The sequence below is a fragment of the Melozone crissalis genome, unplaced genomic scaffold (genome assembly GCF_028551555.1).
Source record: "Melozone crissalis strain CALT ecotype California unplaced genomic scaffold, PUWL_Pcris_2 ptg000027l_1, whole genome shotgun sequence".
Classification (NCBI taxonomy): Eukaryota; Metazoa; Chordata; class Aves; order Passeriformes; family Passerellidae; genus Melozone; species Melozone crissalis.
The window spans coordinates 68,239,827-68,252,891 of record NW_026535805.1 but is presented as its reverse complement, the minus strand read 5'-3'; the positions used below and the strand labels follow the sequence as shown (position 1 = coordinate 68,252,891).

The following is a 13,065-nucleotide window of genomic DNA, read 5'->3' as shown; positions in this document are numbered from 1 at the left end:
TTATTACTTTTATTTCCTGGACATTCCACCGACCCACATGTCATTACAAAGGTATTTGAATTCCTTTGGTGAATATTGTACAATGATATTTGAGTTAGGACACATAAAATTCGTTATAAATTTTTAGAGCTTTCTGAAATTTGAATATCTGCCATACATGATTCATGTTTCACATGAAGTTTAGGTAACAAGAATTTAAGTGTCAAAAAACTCTTGAGGAATTGTGCTTTTAAATAAGTAATTTTCAAGGACTTGAAATTAATTGCTTTAAGGACTTCACAATAATAGTAGGGCCGGGATTTAGCACTTCGGATTCCCACATATGGCACTTTCTAGAGAATAGTTTGTGTATAGATGGATATACACCCTTGATACTTAAACACTTCTTCATGTAGACCTTTCTTTCATGTGCTCTATCAAGATTCATATGCACTTTGAATTAATTAATAAAATTACCCTACTCTTGAAAGACTTTAGGAAGAAAGACAACAGTCAAATGGAGTAAAGTCAGTATTTTTCTCCTGCTTAAATTTTTAAGGCAAAATAAATTGTGTGCTTATTTAATATGTTATATTCTCAGCCTTTATTTATCTGGTAATTCATTTGATATTAGTTTATGTGTAATTTGTTTTTAAAAAATGCTAGCTGGAGCTTTTAATTTTCAAATTTAAAGAACATTATTTGCAGACCTTGTTTTGAACAACAAATCTAAAAGTATTTCTTTAAAATGTTTTGAAAAATATTTACAGTAATAAAATTAGCACAATCAGAATTCTTTTTGATGAATGGCAAGCAAATAGATGCAATTTTTTTTATTTCATTTCCATTTTTCAGTTTAAAACAAATGACAGAGTGTTTCTTTAAAGCTTGTATTTCCATATTTGTTTCCCACTGACAGTTGGAGCAGCAGCAGGAGCAAAAATGAAAGCCATATATTTGGCATTTTTCTTTGGCAGAAAATGAGAAATAGATCATCCTAATATATCAGAGAGTTGTCTAAAATTGTCCAAAAGTGATAAATTCCAAACTTTTAGTGTGAACATATGAATAATTATCTCCTCTTGCGATTCTGCTTTTTATTGTTTTAATTTTAGCTTTCAAACCTAAATCAAATTGATTGATAATTCATTAAAAATATGGCTCACATAGATGTGAAATATTCAGGGGACTTAAATTTTAATGCTGTATACTATTCTGTGTACATAGAAATGGTAACATATTTGTATACATATCAAACAAACAGAAAAGAGAAGGAGGAAAATGTTTCAATGATTAAGATGGCAAAGTGAAATTCGACATGATGTTTAGGCACTGTAGCTGAAGATTAAAATCTAACTTGGCAACAAGCTGCTTCTCTGACTGAGTAACAGATTGTGGCAGCTCTGTTAACTCTGAAATCATCATTATAGGATTTTTTTTTTGTGTTTCCTTCTACAGAAGAAACTAAACTGTGACTAAAAATGTGTTCATTCTCTTATTGTGGATGTATTTAAATTCCTTAAGCAGATGATTAGTTATAGATCTATTTTACATAATTAACAGCTACCACTAAAAATGGCACTTCATAGTATCAAGAATTTTATTATTCTCATTTTTAGATTTAATTCTCTATTTTTTATAGGTCTAGCTTCCAGCCACTGTATGTCCATCCTTTCTATCCTATATTTCAGAAAGTTCTTCCTTATTGGAGTAGTATAGGATTAATGTCAAATCACTTCATAACTTTTACTACATAAACAAAATGAGCTGATTTTTCTTAAGATTGTTCTTATTGTTTTCTTCCAAAGATCTCAGATTATTTGGCCTTAATTAACTTGCTGAGGAAGGGCTATATTGGTTATGGCAAGTACATTCAAAGTTATCTATGTTAAAAATGGCAATCCAAAGAAAGAAAAGCTGTGGGGAAAAAGACAGTCTGTGTTTACTTACCTGAAAAATGCTCCAAGCATGGGACAATCACCTGGTAATAGTCATTATAAAACAAACTTTATGATTATGATTATGATTATTATTATTATTATTGTTGTTGTTGTTGTTGTTGTTGTTGTTGCTGTTGTTGTTGTTGTGATTTTACTTTTTTCCTCCTTTTTTAAAACAGCATCAGCATTTTTGGTTTTACATTATTACTACAACATGATATTAATGTTATTTCCTTCTTATCTTTGTTTAATTTCTACCAGGTGTGGTTATTAGGTTAATTTTCAAGTCATTAGTGGAGGCTAAAAGGAAAATACATTCCTGAGAATGAGGAATATAGATTATAATGTCAATATTGAAAATTAAGCAAATTCCTTTTTATTATTACTTTTTAAGTAACTACAGTTGTTGGGATACTTGTAGTACCAAAAACTTTTAGAATAATCTAAATTTTTTCAATAAATTTGTAGTCACTCAACAAAAATTGGAGGTATTAAAATTTTACAGGACAGGACTTTGTATTGGCATCAATTTTATTTGTTCTGGTTGGAGCCTATCTCAGTGTGGTAGTTGCAAGTTATTAATTTTGCATCTTATTAATTGCAGTTTTACCCATGCCAAATTATGAATAATATGACTGGGATAAATATTTTACCTTTTTTAAGGGCTTTGAGGGAAAATGAATAACATAATTTACAAAGGAATATGAAAAAAAATGTTATACCATCTTTCACAATACATCACCCATAAAATTTCTTCATTAGAGGTACCTAGTTTTATTACTATATATAGTAAATTTTTTACATTTCCTCTTCCTCTGGATTTTTTCCATAATAACATTGCCACTTAAAAATTCAAGAGATATCACTGTAGGAGGGGTGGGCTAGAGAAAGAGTGGAGTTTTGAGAGTTTTCTCAAAAAAATACATGCTTCCATGTGTTCTCTAATACTGGCACCATCTTTTGAAATTGCTTCTATATTTTGTTGTTCTTAAGTGAAATAGGGGCTCCAAACCTTGGCTTACAAACCTGTTTTCAGAATCTGGCTCCATTCTTCTAAAAATTAAAAAAAAAATTAGAAACTGTAAAGACTGGAACACTATTTCTATGTTTAAGTCAATATTCAATAAAACTTGAATATTTATGTTACTTTTGATATTTACATAGCAGAAGAGAGAAGAAGCAAAGTAGTAAAGTACTGTTACATTTGAAGGCAAATACTTTTACACTAAGTACTGTTAAATTTGTCAATGAAATGGAATAACCTATTACAGTTTCAAACAACTTTTATAAAAAGACTTTATAACTAACAGGTTTTTTATTATTTTAAAATTTGTAATCATGGATGCTCAGGATTGTTTTGTTTTCTGATTTTGATGTATGCTACTGTAGTTTTACTCAGGCAACAAATTGTCTCACTGTATTTTCTCATTTTTAAGAGGTGTTCCTTCAAGCAAGTCCTGGGGTTTTTTTTCTCTTTTTTTGTGGGTTGGTTATTTGTTTGTTTGTGTGGTATTCTTTTTTTCTTTTCTTGGTTTAGATTTGTTTTTTGTGGTTTATGTGGGAATTTTTTGCTTGTTTTTGTTGGTTTGTTTTGGGGTTTTGTTTGTTTTTCTTTGTGTTTTTGTTTGTTTTTTTGTTTTTTATTTTTGTTTGGGTTTTTTGTTAGTTTTGGGGTTTTTGTTTCATTTTGAGGGGAGGATAAGATGCACTTCTATTAACATTGATGCTGTTTTGAAGTTGTTGACTTGATCTGCTTGAAAATATAACAGATATCTTATAGGGAGTTTTCATTTCTTGCATCTTAGAAAAAAATTCACTCCTCTTGCTGAATACTTTCTCTTTACTTAATGCATACATTTATAGCATGTATAAGTAATGGTAAAATAGATCTTTTTAGTAGTGAAAGAACATGCACACCTACGTGTTTTGGAGATGTAGCACTGCCGTGTGCCCTATTGCCTCCTCCAGGCAGAATGTCCATACAGGCATTGCCTACAACTCTGGTGCTGTTTTTATCCATTGCTTGCAACAGCAATTATGCCAGCAGAAATATGAAGTATGGGAGGATCTAGGGTAAAAGAAAGTGTTTCAAATGAAAAACTAATTATGACAAATTTACTTGCAGAACTTTTGTATACGTACCTCCTTAGGTGTCTTGTATTTTTAAGCTTTTTCTTGTTTCCTGTTTTCACAGTCTATTTATCTAATAGGAAGTAATCATTCCGAGTTGCTTATAAGGGAATTTTTTCTCATACCTTTTAGAAAGCAAATAGGATCATTCTTCTGTAAGAAGGATGTAACTGATCATCCAGGAATAAACATAATATGTTTGGAAGCAATTTTCATGTTTCCAGTTTTTCTAAATGAAAATTAATTATTTTCTTCATTTGATCTGTTCATATTAAGCATATGTAAATTGTGATGGTAAAATTAGTATTACTGGAAATTTTAATTGCAAAAAAAACCTGAATCTGGATAAGTACCACAAAGCTGCTTTTTTCCTCCCTTGGTATATTAATCAGTATTGTTAAACCACATATGTAGTATATGGTGGTATATTGTGATATTATTGAATCCTCATAAGTTTTTCCTATGCAGTACTCATATCTATATTGATATATAGGTACAGATATAGATATATCCATATCCAAATTGTCTTATATTCTTCAATCTGCTTTCTAACAAATTTTAAAAATTATTCTGACAATTCAAAGCTTAATCTACATACAAATTTTAACCAAATAGATATGGGTAAAAATTAGTTTTTCATAGTCATCAAAATTCCCATATAGTCATTAGTCATTCTAAGTGGTAGTTTGCTCCAACGTAAGACGGGTAATATGACTTGTGTCAGGCCAGTCTCACTTAAGGGCTTGCTAAAATTTTGGAGAAAATTATTCTGGGAATTTTTAAAAAACAGCTGAAGGACATCACAGTCAATGGTCACAGTGAGCAGTTCTTCACAGGGGTGAAAGTTCTTCATGTCCTGCTTGACATACCTAATTTCCTTTTATGATAGGGTAACCCACCTAGCTGATCAAGGGAACTCAGTTGATGTGATCTTTTCATATTTCAGTAATATTTTTAATACTGTGTCTCACAGGCTCCTTCTGGACAAAATGTCCAGAACTCAGCTGCATAAACACATCGTGTGATGGGTGATGAACTGGCTCATGGTTTGGACACAAAGGGTGACAGTAACTGGGGTGACACCAGACTGTGAACCTGTTACTAGTGGTGTTCCACAGGGCTCCATCCTCAACCCAGTTCCCTCACACATTGTCATAAATGAGTGGGATGCAGGGCTGGAAGGAATACTGAGCAAGTTTGCAGATGATACATAACTGAAAGGAGCTGTTGACTCCCTCGAAGGCAGGGGCACCCTGCAGACAGACCTCAAAAAATTAAATTACTGGACAATCACCAGCCATAGAAAGTTCAACTTGCCATAGGAAGGCCAAGTGATGGATCCTACACCTGGGATGGAGCAATCCTGATTGCATGTATAGATGAGAAACTGGAATCAGAACTCTGGAAATGGACCTGGGGGACCTGGTCACAGAATCACAGAAAGACAGAATGACTAGTTTGGAAGAGACCTTCGAGATCATGAAGTCCAACCCATGCCCTAAACACCTTAACTAAACCGTAGCACCAAGTGCCATACCCAGTCTTTTTCTGAACACATCCAGGGATGGTGACTCCACCTCCTCCCCAGGCAGACTGTTCCAATATTTTATGACTCTTTCTGTGGAAACTTCTTCCTAATATCCAAACTATATTTCCCCTGACACAGCTTGAGACTGTGTCCTCTTGTTCTGTCAGTTGCTGCCTGGAGAAAGAGACCAACCCCCAGCTGACTACAGCCACTTTTCAGGAATTTGCAGCAAATAATAAGGTCACCCCTGAGTGTCCTCTTCTCCAGGCTAAAAAATACCCAGCTCCCTCAGTCATTCCTCACAGGGCTCGTGTTCCCAGCCTCTCACCGGCCTTGTTGCCCTCCTCTGGATGTGCTCAAGCATCCCAACGTCCTTCCCAAACTGAGGGGCCAGAACTGGACACAGCACTCAGGGTGTGGCCTCACCAGTGCTGAGTACAGGGGAACAATGACTTCCCTGATCCTGCTGGCCACTATTCCTGATAGCAAGCTGAATATAAGTGAGCAGTGCCCTGGCAGCCAGGAGGGCCAATCCTGTCCTGGGGGCATCAGGCACAGCATGGCCAGCTGGGCAAAAGAGGGGGTTGTCCCTCTCTGCTCTGCACTGGGGTGCTGGGGCCAATTTTGGACACTACAATATAAAAAGGACATTAAACTTTGAGAGAGCATCCAAAGGAGGGTAGCAAAGATGGTGAAGGGCCTTCAGGGGAAGCTGTATGAGGAGCAGCTGAGGGTACTTGGTCTGTTCAGCCTGGAGGAGACTGAGGGGAGACCTCCCTGCAGTTACAGCTCCTTGTGAGGGGAGGAGGAGGGGCAGGCACTGATCTTTTCTGTGTGGTCACCAGTGACAGGACCTGAGGGAATGGCCTTTAGCTGTGTCAGGGGAGGTTTAGGCTGGATATCAAGAAAAGGTTCTTCACTCAGAGCGTGGCTGGGCAATGGAACAGGCTCTGCAGGGAAGTGGCCACAGCACCAAGCCTCAGGCATGTGGTGTGACTCTTGGGGCTGTCTTGTACAGGCCCAGGAACTGTACTCAGTGATCCTGGTGGGTCCTTTCCAACTCAGGAAATTTTATGAGAGAAAAGTGCCATTTTCTGTCCACTGACTGTGAAAAGAGGAATGATTAGACTGGGTGCTTACTGTTTACACATTAAAATTTAGTTTCTATGAGTCAGATTGAAGGAATTCAAGTTAGTCCTCTTAGCCCTCAACCATTTAAAGGTCTTTCTAAAAGGTTTTATGTGTTAGCATAAAATAACAATTATCATAGAAATGGAGATAACAAGATTTTGTTTAATATTGTGTAATATATCTTCACAATGTATCTCCCATAAAGGAATGTTTCTTGTCACATTTCCTATATGCTTAGCCAGAAGCTTAAAACTTTCATTTATGTTTTATATGCAATTACTTTTTTTTCTGACTTATTTTGGTATTGAAGAGGTGAACGTTCATATTTGTTTTTAAATTGTTGTATAAAAGAATTTGTGAGTCTAACCAAATGTATTATTTGGAGTCAAAGCAAATGTATTATTTAAATAATACATTACCTTATATTTTCATGGAATATTCTATTAGGTTTTTTCCTCCATATGAAATAATAATTGCATTAAAAGTCTTGCAGTTGTTTTTTTTTTTTTTTTTTTTTTTTTTTTTTTTTTTTTTTTGCCAGGAACAACTCTCTTTTTGTGCTTCTACATAATTTTTGCTTCCTTTTAGCTTTATTAGTCTTGATTTAATAATTCAATTTTGTATGTTAACCACTGATATAATCTGGGAATACTAGAAGGTACACCAGGAGAAGATGAAAATGTGTATTGTTTTATCTGAATCATATTGCCTGAAAATCATATGATTACTGTAACAATGGACAACCAAGGCATGAGAACCCAACTAGCAGGGCTTTAGGAAAGCCAGATCCAACTTGATCTCCTTTTAGATGACCCCCTTAGTTGATGAGGGAAAGGCTGTGGATTTTCTCTGCCTGTAGGCTTTTCTTTGGGTTACAAACAAAAGCAACATAGCTCAATGTCACTAATTATCACGTAATCTAGTGGTGTAAGTTCCTCTCTACAGTTCGTTGTACTAGACTTTTCCAATTCCAACACAGAAATGAGGTGGCCTGGCTTTCTTTTTTAATACTGAGAAAGTTTAAACAACTAGCTTGGGTTGGATAATGGTTTTTTAGAGGGCTAAAATTTGATTGAGATGCATTCTGCCTTGATAATCATATAGCAATACATTTAAGTGGATGGAAAGTGTAGTTTTTCCACGTGTTTCCTCCAAAAGAGGAGCATAATAAAATTTCTGCTGAAAACTCAAATCTGACCCAAATGTTGTTTCTAACCACAAAACAGAAGAAAATTTAACTGCATCACATGCAATGGCTGATGTTATCTGAGAGCTTATCCAGGAATATCTCTAAAAGTTAGTATAAAGATAAAATGAATAATTTTGTGGAAAATCACTGACTGCACTATTGTGTCAAGTTTTTTGCAGAAACCTTTTGTATCAAATTACAAAAAGGTGCAATGTCCTGATATATGTGTACATATATCAGCTGCCAATACTGAACACTAAAATTGCTTGTCTTAGAATTGTTCTTTTATAGAAACTAAGTCCATTTTCATACTTTATGTTAAAAAACTAAAATTTTGTAAATAACGCTTCAAAGAACTCTGAGAGGTACATTTGTAATTTTCTTGGCAATGTGTGACTAGACATTATGTGGAATCTCAGTTTAATGTTAGTAATTTATGCAAGGATATTCATGCTTTTGAATTTCTGTGACCTAGCCTCCTCTATCTTTTTATGAATTAGTAGTTCATATGTTCTACCTTGTTATTGTGTAGTCCAAGAGATAAGAATGTTTTAATATACTTCCAATACTAGCTCTACAATTTTTGTATAGTTAAAGATATATATACATACAATATATATAGAGTTAGAAAAAGAAAATTGGTTTCTTACTTCAGTAATGAACAATTATCACCAGTTAGTGGTGTCTGGCATTTTGTATCTTAGCATGTGATACTTCTGAAGCATTATAGCAGTGACTTGCTCCTAAGCATGAGAAAATGCAGAATTTTCTGCACTTGTGGTCTTTCTAGGTATCTTTCAAAAATAATTATTGCATCATTATTTGATTTATAGTAGGCAAATAATTCAAGAATTGAACAGGTTAGATAACATGTGGGAATGTTTGAAGTAACTGAGTTACTTAATTTTAATAGGTCATAAAGCTTGCTTTTGAAGAGTTTGAACTGGAAAGAGGCTATGATACTCTTACTGTTGGAGATGCTGGGAAAGTTGGTGATACCAGAACAGTGTTGTATGTGTAAGTATACGACTTCCAAAATTTTTCTTGGAAATTTGCTGTCATGTTGTTTCTTCCAGGCCAGGATATATCTACTTAAATTTGCAATTTTAATGTATGGAACTTGATAATTAACGTAAGCTTAAAATTCAAGCACCATCAACGAAAATTTTTCATTACAATATTTGCTCCAAATAATTAGTAGCATATTTATGGGCTTTAATATTAGGGACTCAAAACTGCAAATTGAATTTTTTTAAAACAAAAAATAATACTTCCTTTAAAAAACAACTACCTGTATAACTCGAATTGTATTCACAAGCAATTAGTGGAATTAAAAGTAAAAGGCTCAGTTTGCAGTGAACAGAAGATACAACTTGTGTAAAAAATGGCATTGATTGATTTAAAATTTTGAATATTCAAAATTTGATTTGTGTATAAAGTTTTAATGAAAGGACACAGTCCACTTTTCAGTAAATTTAAACATGCTTTATGGAATAATATAATGTAATATATTGATGGTGTAGGAATTTAGATAAATTTGAAGGAAAATTCCAGACTAGATAGCTACTCTTAATTTACAGCTCTTCAGTAGTGTCTGGACTAAGGGAAATAATAGAATCCTGTACAGATTAATTAATCTCATCTACCTTAACCATCTCATTTTTGTTGCATATGCTATTTTTTTCTTACTGCATAATGAGATCTTGTGGTTAACAAGATATTTTGGCTGCCACTTTTAGAGGGTTAAGTTATCATGTGAATCCTGGTCACCAAACAAAGAACAAAATTACAGATTTGATAAATTATCAATGAATAAATAAGAGAAATTAGCAGCAATTATGCCATAATAACATTACTGTCTTTATCCAACAGATAAAAAATCTGTTGGATAAAGACAGTATTGAACACATTTGATAAAAAAGTCCAATGTAGTTTTATATTTTGAGAGGGTTTTAATTCATAAAAATAATTGCCATTTAGTTTCCTTTACTTAATTATAGCAAATGAGTACTCATAACACCCACACATTTTATTTTAAATAAACTAGAATGTTTTTGCAGGGAGAGATCTCTGAGGACAATATTTCCATTACATGTATTGGCTTATGAATATAGAGAGTTATTAATTGTTAATATCTGTACTGTCATATCAAAGTTCTTAGAAAACTCCTAGTTTAATTTGGCTTAAAAGTATGATGTAGAATTATTTAATTATTTGCTCAATGCTTGTTTTTCTTGGTTTGCAATACCAAGTATCTGCTACTGAGTAAATTGATTTCTATATTCTGAGTATCTGAAAAAGGAAAAAAGAAAAAAAAATTAAAGCAGACAAGGAAATTCCCTGTTTTGAAGGCTTGCACATTATACTAACAAGAAAAAAAATGAACTGGGAATGGATTTCCACACCTGAGTTTATTTTTTCTTGTATTTTGGAGACCAGTTGTATAATGCAACAGCACTTCTGGTGAGGTTGATCTAATTGCTTGTAACTATGACAAAAGGGTTTGCATTTTTTTTCTTTTTAAATTGGGATACATTTTTGCTCATAGAGAGTGCAAAACTCCTTAAGAGTCAAGTCTTTAAGTAGGAAATTTTCTATCCTAAACTGTTAATTGTTTTCTACACTGTGCATACTTTATATGTCAAAACTTGCCAAAATTATGTCAAAATTAAAACTGGGTGTCGATTTTCTTTTTTTTACCTTTCCATTTGAAGCCATTTAGCCTGTGACTACCTAGTTCCCTTCTATTTTCCATGATTATGCAAAAAATAAAAATAGAAATTAAAATATTATTTTCTCATATTAATTGCTATTTAATAAGCAGGACTTCATAATAACTTCACCTCCTATAACTTTTTTTAACTTTAATAACATTTTGAAAAATCTGTAGCAGACATCCACTTCTAAGTCCATCACTGGCATTTCTAGAACTAGTACAATGGTCCCAGTAGAGACACTTTAATTCTAACCATTTCTTTAATATATTTTTTGGACTAAAATAGCAACTGTTTTATCCATATTAGTCCACAGCCCATCCTGTAGGATTATGGTACAGTGTTGGTCCTACCATCTTTACTGTAAATTGTATGTTTGATGAAAGTGAAATCTATGTAAATAAATTTAGCTGCCTTTTAGGTAGTAAAATTAACATTACACTGAAAATCATTTGAGAAACAAAATTATTAATAACTGAAATACACTAGAATACAGGAAGGCCCAAGGACAAGTCTCATGATAATTAATAATGAATCTGAATTTCTATTGAGACAGTGTTCTCGAAGTTATTAAACACTGGATTGTGTCATGCATTATGAAATATGTTATACTTAAACAGCACCACAGATATGTGTCATTTCACTTGCTGTTCAGAAGGCTGTTCTGTAAATGCAAAGTAACATACCTCATAAAACACTAGGTCCACTTGTAGATATATTACCATAAGAAAGTTCATAACTAAATGTCAGAGTGATTTTCTTTTCAAAATTTTTTATTAGTTGGTTGTAATAACATCTGTTACATTTAATGAGCTTTCAGCAGCACCTTGCAGTTTCTTATTCATCCCAGGAGAATGAGGTCTTACAGGGAAGACTTTTCTAGCTAGTTTTAATTTCTAAATTTCTCAAGGCATCTTAAAGAAATAATACAGCTTTTCTTACACTCTTCAAGCTTCTGTTGGCAGACAAAATGCCAGAATTTCTGCAGAAATTCTTCAGAAATTATGCAGAATATCACTGTAGAATCTCATTCATTTGATTCTAAATCTTTGTAGCTTTTCTGATTTAGTTGCAGATGGTCTGATCTTGAGATGATTACAGACTGGGAAAAACTCGGAGGCAGTAACAACATGTGTTGATAGACAGATCTGCATTCCCTAAAGATTTGATCTGCTTTATCTTCTATCCTAGCTGAAGGATGTGGTTCTATCTATGGAGGCATTCTCAAGGAATAAAACCAAACAGAAACGACAACAAAACCCAAACTAAAGCAGCAAACAAAACAAAACAAAACACCAGACAGAAACTACCGCCACCAAAGAAATGACTCTACATTTTATTGATTTCTGCTTGTGGCTTCTTTTTTTTTTTTTTGAGGAGGGGAAATTGTTTTCTCCCACTTCCTTCCCTTCCAAAAGTCTTGGCCCTCTTCCTATACCCCAACATGTGAATCTAAGGAAGTGATTGCATTTTGTTTGGTTCATATCTATCATCCATGGATAGACCACTGGCATTTTGAAGGAAGGAGGTTCTTCCTATTTGATGAGTTTACCTTTTTCAGTGGTGGCTTTTTCTTTTTCTTTTTCTTTTTCTTTTTCTTTTTCTTTTTCTTTTTCTTTTTCTTTTTCTTTTTCTTTTTCTTTTTCTTTTCCTTTTTCTTTTTCTTTTTCTTTTCCTTTTTCTTTTTCTTCTTTTTTCTTTTTCTTTTTCTTTTTCTCTCTTCCTTTTTTTTTTGCTTGCATTCTGTAGAGACATTTATATTATGACATTATATTTATATTCAATCGTACTCATAAAGACTTAGAATTTTCGGGTTATCTTATCTGTGTTCAGAAATTATCAGTGTAGGTCTCATACATTAATCAGGTTACTGAGTATAAAGAGAGCCATTTAAACAGTTGTTAGTTGGTTGGTCCTGCAATAGGTTTACACATCTAAATAGCCACTGAGAAATTTTTGCACAAAACTTGCAAGTTTCCAGTTGTCCTTCAGTGTGTATGTAATCTTTGCATTTTCTTTCTTTGTATATGTATTTCTGCAGGCATCTCCTAAACTACTTTTGTTTGTTACTCACTGTCTGGTGGGGTATTTTCCTTTCCTAAGCTGGTTATATTATTAATTTAAAAGAATGTCCCAGCTTTACCAACATTCATTATTTTATCAGCAAGAGAATGTTAGATATTCTGACTATACCTAGCATCACTTTGAAGCTGTACAGCTCCCAATTAATTTAGTAAGCAGCTCAGTTTTCAGACTAAGCAGCTGCTTTATTTTCGTTCTTATACAGGTCAAACTGAACAACCTAGCTATTTATCATTGTTTCCTGATTTCCTTACTTATCCAAGCTAAGCGCTGTTTGTGTGTTTGCATATGCTGACTTATAATGGATTTTTCCTTTTCTTTTCTGCACCTATAGTATCAAAATAATCAAATACTTACTAAGGTCATAACCAG

General features: G+C 33.4%; 1 protein-coding gene across 2 annotated transcripts in view; it reads left to right on the top strand.

Moving 5' to 3' along the window:
* The window catches only part of CSMD1 (CUB and Sushi multiple domains 1), a 1,069,501-nt gene that overhangs the window by 778,421 nt on the left and 278,015 nt on the right, over window positions 1-13,065 (top strand). For both annotated transcript variants that reach the window (XM_054280127.1, XM_054280126.1), the window contains exon 11: window positions 8,811-8,914. In XM_054280127.1, the coding sequence (XP_054136102.1) occupies window positions 8,811-8,914 (104 nt within the window). The remainder of the gene's footprint in view (window positions 1-8,810; window positions 8,915-13,065) is intronic.